The sequence below is a fragment of the Salmo salar genome, chromosome ssa28, assembly GCF_905237065.1.
Source record: "Salmo salar chromosome ssa28, Ssal_v3.1, whole genome shotgun sequence".
NCBI lineage: Eukaryota > Metazoa > Chordata > Actinopteri > Salmoniformes > Salmonidae > Salmo > Salmo salar.
The window spans coordinates 19,841,764-19,850,442 of record NC_059469.1 but is presented as its reverse complement, the minus strand read 5'-3'; the positions used below and the strand labels follow the sequence as shown (position 1 = coordinate 19,850,442).

At 41.1% G+C, this 8,679-nt stretch overlaps 1 protein-coding gene across 2 annotated transcripts; it reads right to left on the bottom strand.

The window, feature by feature from the left end:
* Nucleotides 1-2,432: 2,432 nt before the first annotated feature.
* Nucleotides 2,433-7,964, bottom strand: LOC106589656 (ras-related protein Rab-4A). Of its 2 annotated transcripts, none has more exons than XM_014179897.2 (8): nt 7,780-7,964; nt 7,265-7,345; nt 6,982-7,096; nt 6,146-6,208; nt 5,672-5,826; nt 5,150-5,245; nt 4,824-4,968; nt 2,433-3,563 (listed from the first exon to the last, which is right to left on the bottom strand). In XM_014179897.2, exons 1-7 carry the CDS (start codon nt 7,793-7,795, stop codon nt 4,853-4,855), a joined length of 642 nt encoding a protein of 213 aa, XP_014035372.1. In that variant the 5' UTR covers nt 7,796-7,964; the 3' UTR covers nt 2,433-3,563; nt 4,824-4,852. The 2 variants fall into 2 exon arrangements, with proteins under 2 accessions (XP_014035372.1, XP_014035373.1); XM_014179898.2 differs by having other exon boundaries at nt 4,824-4,965.
* Nucleotides 7,965-8,679: the final 715 nt, after the last annotated feature.

The following is an 8,679-nucleotide window of genomic DNA, read 5'->3' as shown; positions in this document are numbered from 1 at the left end:
TGTAGCATTTCTCTTTCAGTAAACATTGAAAATGGGTCCCACATACCCAAACAAGGGTTAAATAATGAGCAATAAATAGATGCAATAAGTCGTAGATAACTTGTACTTCTTCTTAAACCATTGTTGACAGTTTGTGCAATATTCTGTTTCAAATAGCTGCAACCGGGCCAATGCTTACAGTGATCATAGCCATGGGATGTGTGCATTAATTGTAATAATCTACCAGCTACAGATAACAATTTATTCACTGATATGTGAAAATAAGCTGCAGTACACAAAATGTTATTGTGAAGTATGGCACAATAACAATTTTATTTCAGTCATAACATTAAGGCCTTTATTCATTAAAAGCTTTGGAACATCTTCCTGTCAGTGTAATGGCTTGTCGGTGCTATGGTGAAGAACGTTAATGTGAAACTATAATGAACAAAAATAGAAAAGCAACATGTAACAATTTGACTGAGATACAGTTCATATAAGGAAAGCAGTCACTTGAAGTACATTCATTATGCCCTAACCTATGGAGTTCACATGACTGGGCAGGGGCGCAGCTATGGTTTGGCCTGGGAGGGCATAGGCCCACCCACTGGGGAGGCAGGCCAAGCCAATCAGAATGAGTTTCTCCCCACAAAAGGGCTTTATTACAGACAGAAATACTCCTCAGTTTCATCAGCTGACCGGGGGGCTGGTGTCAGACCATCCCACAGGTGAAGAAGCCGGATGTGGAGGTCCTGGGCTAGGCAGGCGTCGTTACACATGGTCTACGGTTGTGAGGCCGGTTGGACGTACTGCCAAATTCTCTAAAACGACATTGGAGGCGACTTATGGTAGAAAAATTAACATTCAATTCTCTGGCAACAGCTCTGGTGGACATTCTTGCAGTCAGCAAGACAATGGCATGCTCCCTCAAAACTTGAGACATCTGTGGCATTGTGTTGCGTGATAAAACTGCACATTTTAGAACAGGCTTTTATTGTACCCACCACAGTGTGCACCTGTGTAATAATCATGCTGTTTAATCAGCTTCTTGATATGCCACACCTGTCAGGTAGATGGATTATCTGGCAAATGAGAAATGCTCACTAACAGGGACGTAAAAATGTTACATTTGTTCACAAAATTTGAGAAATAAGATTTTTGTGCATAAGGAACTTTCTGGGATCTTTTATTTCAGCTCATGAAACATGGGACCAACACTTGTTGCGTTTATATTTTTGTTCAGTATAAATTATTTAGAAAAAAGTCTGTAGGAGTTGAGTTGGGATCACAGTCAACATGAATGGCACACTTGTGTGGAGGGAGCAAATGTCCATCTCCAACTGATAAAAAATATCCCTATTTTGTATGATTAAATGTTCACGCTTTTACTCATTCAAATGGAACCGATACAGGCATCAGATTGCAATTTGATGTACAAGTATTTTGACATTGTGTGCTAGGCTTAACAAAATTCATAAACTACTTTTTACTAAATCGTTTGACTTATTTGATTGATTTACCTGTCGAAACACATGCCAGTAAATATCTACTATAGTAATGAGATTGAAAGGCATATTTCACCTGGATACACAAATCAATTCTTCAGCACTACGACAAATATTCTTCAAAATAAAATCTGTTGGAGCGTGTCATTAAACAAAGATACAGATAAATGCCATACTGTACTACGCTCAAATGTAACAAACGGGACAAGAGGGAAGAGGACATACAGTACCATCATGGAGGACTGACGGGCATTTTCAGAAGTGTAGCTGGCAGTGCCTTTTCTCCCCATGGAAAACGTCAATCTTCAAAATACTGTAGAACTGGGTCCTACCCTGAGGAGAGGGGATCAGTGGATTTGCTGTCAGTCATCTCAACACAAGGGTGGCATTGTAGGTTATTTCCTGCAGTCGCATCAAACCTGGATTAGTTTTAGGTCTCAGGAACTATATTAATATGACACAGCAATCTTGCTCCAGCAAACGGTCAATCTAAGCAGACAGACACAATGACATTCTGGAGCCTGCCATTTCACACAGGCAGCCCAATTCTGATATTCTTCCCACTAATTGTTCTTTTGACCAATCACATCAGATCTTTTTCAGAAAAATATCAGAATTGGCTGCCTTTCTAAACACAGTCAGAGTGCACTGATCTGCATTAGGAAAATGGTCAATGAATTAAATGACTGTCGTCAATCATATTAACTTTGGTGCAAGGTGTCAAAAGGGAAGTAGCTCACCGTGCAGCCAGCTTGTGAGCCAGCTTATCCACCTGTGTAATAACAAAACCTACACAACTCCATAAATATACGATTGCACAACTATGAATAATTATTAGGTTACTATAGGTATAACAACAATTTAACATGAAATGTTACCAAGTATTCTAAATGGATATTACACACTTAAATAATAAAGATAACAAAGAGGAATCACCTTAGAACAATATACAAACATCAATTTTTAATACTTTATTATAAAAACAACGTCTATATTATTGAGAATAAATTAAAAAAGCATGACTCATAACAATTAGGGGGGAAAAACAACTAATAATACCAACACAAAGAACAACCCAAACAACGGGTCAATGAAACCAGCAGGCGTGAGACAGCGCTGATTGATCATTCTCACCATAACATGACATAATTGATAGATTCAGCTAATAATAAAATTCTCTGATATTCAGTCCATAAAATATGCTTTGAGGCAGTGGTCCCCAAACTCACTGAGCCCCCCTCCCCCTCCCCTCACTGGGGAACATCCAAAGTGCCCCCTGGCACGCCACGTCTATTTCTATGGGCACAAGCACTGTCCATGACAGAAACTGTTCACATCCCTTGTTGGCAGTTTTAAAGCTAATTTCCTGCAATTCTACACATTCCACCATGTCTTGTGTGTTCATGTGATATCTGAGTGACTCAAACATTACAACAAAATCAATGGGCTAAAAAAACTTGGGCTAGTTGATCTGACATGGGCTAGTTGATCTGGACATTTTTCCCCCCCAATTTTCGTGATATCCAATTGGTAGTCACAGTCTTGTCCCATCGCTGCAACTCCCCTTCCGACAGGGGCGCGCCCCACAGTTTGGGAACCACTGCTTTGAGGGACTATATGATGTGTTCTTTATACAGATAATACTGTACATAATGCAATATACTATGGGTAGCATAGGGCAGAAGTACAGGGGTGAAAGTAAGATGTCAGGTCTCATTATCATATAGCATCTCAGAATTAGTGTGCTGATCTAGGATTTGGGTTCCCTGTTATCTTGTTCATTATTATCTAAAATGAAAAACAAATCATATCAGCACTCCTACTCAGACACTTTATGAATACAGCCGAGATGATTAAAGGGCTTGAGTAAGATGAAACAGGACTCTCTGCCTGTGTCTGAGGGGCCTAGGAACAAGCGCAGGAGTCCAGAGTAGGGCCAGGAATCCAGGACACTCTGTGGGTCTCTGACGGAACATCCAGAAGTTGGGAAGTTAGAAGGTCAAAGAGTCGCTCCACCATTACGAGCCCTGTATCATGTTCCCTACATCTCATCTTTCCTCGAAGTCTTCACCAACCTGCCTGAAAACAAGGACAGAGAGAGGTTTGAAACCATACACACACAGAAATGTGTGGGGATGTTGTAAATTAGCCCCTTTAGCTAAGAAACCTGTGTCAACGTGAGGTTAATAGTTACATTTTGTTACAATTGCGTGCTGGCAATATTTGGCATGTACTCAACTTTACACTGTAATTTACAAATTAATGGATCTGCCCAGATAGAAAACTGTATTGACAACAGTTGTGTGGAGCCACATCCAGACAGCTTCTAAGCAGGGTCATTCGACCATTCTCAAACTGTTGAGCCCCTTTTAGGTTCTTCCTTCACAAAAGAGGCTGAGTCATTTTGGGTGGCTATGGTTTTCTGTATCATCGACACATCAGGCACTTGGGAGCTGGTGGACAGAAATAGGCATAGATGGCTCCTTCCTCTCTGTGAGATCCCTAAAAATAGCCCTCTGGATCCTATCCAACCACACACACACACCCACCCACCCAAGGCGGAGATACAGTACGACAGAATAAAACTCAGGACTTAGGGAGTTACATGTGGGACACAGGCATTAACTTTACCCTGAATTCAGTATGATGATACTAGTGAAAGTAGCATCAGAGATCACCTTGCAGCAATAGAAAAGTAATCATTACAAACCCCTTCAGGGAAACCATTTGAGAAGAACATGGATCAGCATTGTGATTATCTTTTATTTTAGTTCTGATTGTTTGTTTTGACAGGACATATGTAAGTACCAACATTTGAGAGGGGTACGGAAAGTAGTTAAGGGCACAGACAGTCAGCCCAGCCAGGGCTTGAACTCCCCATCGCCGAGGGGGCATGTGATGATCCTGACTCCAATAATGCTGATAAAACTAGTCATGTTTCAGCATTTGGTTCTTCTCAAAATGACAAATGAATCAAATCAAATGTATTTATATAGCCCTTCTTACATCAGCTGATGTCACAAAGTTCTGTACAGAAACCCAGCCTAAAACCCCAAACAGCAAGCAATGCAGGTGTAGAAGCACATGAATGCTTTAACTGCTCCATGCAATGCAACACAGTCAACTGTAAAATAGAGAGGACTTTTGAATGGCCTCTTACATAACATGTGAATGTGAAAAGCACCATCTACAACTGTATTTCTGCCTGCTATTTTGAGGGGGAGCATTTTGGATGTCACTGAACTGAGCTATTAATTGAGTTACTCTTGTGTTATCACACTAGTAAGTCACAGAGCAGAATCCTATGCAGTAGGCAGCAGTGAGGGGGAGGAGTCTCACCTTGGTCCTGGGCATACTGAGCGTGTTCACTAACAGCCACATTCCTGGGCGCTCTCGGCCTGTCCCCTGCGAGGGGAGCGCAGCTGGCGCAGCGCGGCGTCTCCGTACTGGATCCCTGATCCCATCCTCTCCGGGTCCAACTCTCCTGGAAGAGAACACAGAGAGAGAGAGAGAGAGAGAGAGAGAGAGAGAGAGAGAGCAATAGAGAGAGAGAAAAGAATGAGATGGAGGGAGGGATAAGCCCCTGAGCTGAAACAGAGTTCAGCTGGTAAACTACGATTTCATTGCTGTTGGATAAGGTGAGAAGATACTGAATGCAGAGATACCTGACTCTATCTTGTTGAGGATTTTCCTGGCACACTGCACAAAGGCCTCCTCTACATTCTCCCCTGTCAGAGCACTTGTCTCCAAAAACATAAGCTCTAAAACAGACAAGACAGCAGGACACAATAATAACAATGTTTATCCTCAATGTTGGTAACATTTGAACACAAGAGAATTAGTCAGCATTTAGCTGTGGAGGACATGAATTGCAACAGTTTTGTGGGCAATAGTTCACACCAGTGAGTTGTCCTACAGTGACCTCTAGTGGAGTATTCACAGTGCAACAATCAGAATTTAGGATTTCAGGTCTGCATCAGAGGGTAGGGGGTAGATTTGGGTCCGAATACATCAAGCTTCTCAGAGTGGGAGTGCTGATCTTTGATCAGTTTTGCCTTTTTTGAACAAAATTAATAAGACTACATAGAGGATCTGCTCCTAGATCTGCACTCCCAGTCTAAGACGCTTTACACAGTGAGCAGTTTGGAATTCAGCTGTAAAGGGATCATCATTCATACTAAACGCACCATTTTCCTGAGCAAAGCGAGACGCCTCCAGGAAGGTGACCTCCCGGTCTGCGTCCAAGTCCTTCTTGTTACCACACAGGATGATGACAATATTTTGGCTGGCCAGCATCCTGGCGTCTGTCAGCCAGTTGGTCAGGGCGTTGTAGGTTTCCCGGCTGAGGATGATCAGGTCAATGGAGCGAGAGCAGTGTAGACACACAAATCAGACTTGGTGGTTCTGTTCACTAAAATCACAGTAGGCTTTCGGAAGGTTAGAGCAGTGTTTTCCAAAACAGTCAATCGGGAGCCACTGTGCAACCAATGAGTCAAATCATATCTAGGTCCCTTTGAAACGTACGACATTGAACATTTGTCTTTTTAGAAACATTTGTGTTTTATTAAAACAACATGCCCCTTGAAGGTCCACCCATAATGAGGCAAGGATTATTTCTCCTCAACTCTCTTGATCACCTATGAGTAGGTAATTTAGCCTACCTGGTGATGTCATATACAAGCAGGGCTCCAGCAGCACCTCTGTAGTAACTCCGTGTAACAGACCTGGGAGAGGAAAGCGATTGTAACATCAGTTGAAAATACGTAAGGGCATAAATAAACATTCTACATGTAACCGATGTGAAATGGCTAGTTAGCGCCAGTTGTTGATGTGTGCAAGGGTCCCTGGTTCGAGCCCAGGTTGGGGCGAAGAGAGGGACGGAACCTACACTGTTACATACACATCCTAATTACATTTATTAAATTGACATTCTCAAATGTGACATTCTCCATCTCCATCTATAGTTAGCTATACATAACAGCATTTAGTGCCATCAAAGCTGAATAAGGAGTTGGTCAATGTGCAAAACAAAATGCTCAAGGTGCTCAGTAACCTTTATTTAACTAGGCAAGTCAGTTAAGAACAAATGATTAATTACAATGACGGCCTACACCCGCCAAACCCGGATGACGCTGGGCCAATTGTGCACCGCCCTATGGGACTCCCAATCAGAGCCGGTTGTGACACTGCCTGGCTCCAAACTTGGGTGGCTGTAGTGACGCCTCAAGCACTGAGATGCAGTGCCCCAGACAGACGCGTCACTTGGGAGCAGTAGTAGTGTTTCAGAATTTTAGATGCGCTATGCATTATTAAACTCCCCCACAACGGCTGGCCATGATTCATTTTACTTGCTGTTCTAAGGATCTGGCACAAGTTCTCTAATGATCAGCTGGAGATGGGCACGCATGAAACAGACCAAGCTGGTTTGAGAAAAATGTCTAATGCCCTGCCACAGTAGGAGTAAGTATGTGAAATGCACTCACATAATGTACAGTACCTGAATCTCTCTTGTCCCGCAGTGTCCCAGATTTGGAGTTTGACATATTTGTTTACCACGTTGATTATCTTTGAGCCAAACTCAACTCCGATGGTGTGATTCGAATCGTCTTTGACTGTGATTTAAATGAAATAATTCCACAACACATAGCTAGATCACAACAATCCCTATTAATGTATTCAAAGTTAAGTTAATCATAAATTGTAGCCTGTCCCTAAAATAAACTACAAGTCATAGCTAGATAGAAAATACATGTCAACACAATCAATTGAACATAACTTACATCTCTTCTCAATAAACTGGTGAAGAAGACATGATTTTCCAGTTCCTGCATTCCCAATCACTAGGAATTTGAACAGGAAATCTAGCAGAGGAAAAACAAACAAAGTTCATTTTAATCATTAGAGAATGCGTAATCTTAGGCTAGTTGGATAGAAAGCTGGATAACGTAACTTAAGTAACAGGCGCAATACTAGCAGAACATAAGCTATTTTATTGCTTCATGCATAACGTTACATTTGCGTCGACATTTAGCTAGCTAACTTTGTTAGTTGTCTGACATTCCGATGGTTATCTAGATAGCTAGTTAAGAAACCAATTAATGATGACATTTGACGGAGATGCAAGCTATCTAGCGAAACTAAAGTTAGCAAGCTAGCTAATGTTAGCTAGCTATACACCCAACAACGAGAAAGCATAGCACATAGGCTATTTGTTTTGATGGCATTACAATACACCTGCTCCATCGCCTTTGGCTATCTATTGTGTAACACAACCTGACTAGTCAAGATTTCTTACCGTATGTCTCAGACATGGCAATGGTTGTGTTGTATTTGCTAGCAATATCCTATTGTTTTTCTTGAGGCACTGCAGCTTCGAAATTAATTGAAGAAAAATCCCTAATAGCCGTGAATCCTACTGGATTTTCCTTCTCACTTCCCGTAGAACGCTTTTTCAAAATAAAAGCTTCATCAATCAACATAAAACAATCGATTATCAATAATATAGTTAAATATAATTGCATTATTATTGCATGTCTAGTTATATTGAAATATCATTTTTACTTGTAAAATAGACAAATCTGGTTACTTTTGCATTATTTAGATTTTCTGAAGAAAATATGTGCACTTGTTTGCGCTATTACTGCTTGTTTTTTTGTGTATGGTCAATGAGTGTCTAATTTTGTCAACAAAAAATTAAATTGCTTATTTGATAGAATAGACGTTTAGTAATGGTTAGGTTGTTACGATTGCACTGATATAAGTGGACGCACGTCGCCTTTCCGCAACTTCGTAAAAAAAAAAAAAAAATACATTGTATCGGTCAGTTAAATAAATGTTATATTAAAAAAATGTAATTGGAGTTGTGCCTGTTGTTCACACGCGTATCTGCCCTCTCACTGGCTAGAATGGCCCCTCCCACCTACCATCCATCTTTAAGGACATGTATTTCCATTGTTAGAGCGGTCACTAGACTATAATGTCAATATAATAGATCATCTTTAATATTGACACAGTGCTAGCCTGGTCTCAGATCTCTTTGTGCGCCATTGCTATCATTGTCAAGCCGTACACGTTTGGCAAGATAGCACAAACAGACTGGAATTGAAGCTTTCTTCAATCTAGTTGGACCGGATCTAGTGTACTTATTCTTCTATGATATAATGGCGGTCCGCAAACAAACATGAAAGGTGCATGC

Coding starts and splice junctions, on each gene's coding strand:
- LOC106589656 (XM_014179897.2), bottom strand. Junction 6,209..6,981: donor GCGGGACAAGAGAGATTCAG/GTACTGTACATT, acceptor TTCCTCTCCCAG/GTCTGTTACACGGAGTTACT. Junction 5,246..5,671: donor TCGCTTTGCTCAGGAAAATG/GTGCGTTTAGTA, acceptor TGTCTGTTTTAG/AGCTTATGTTTTTGGAGACA.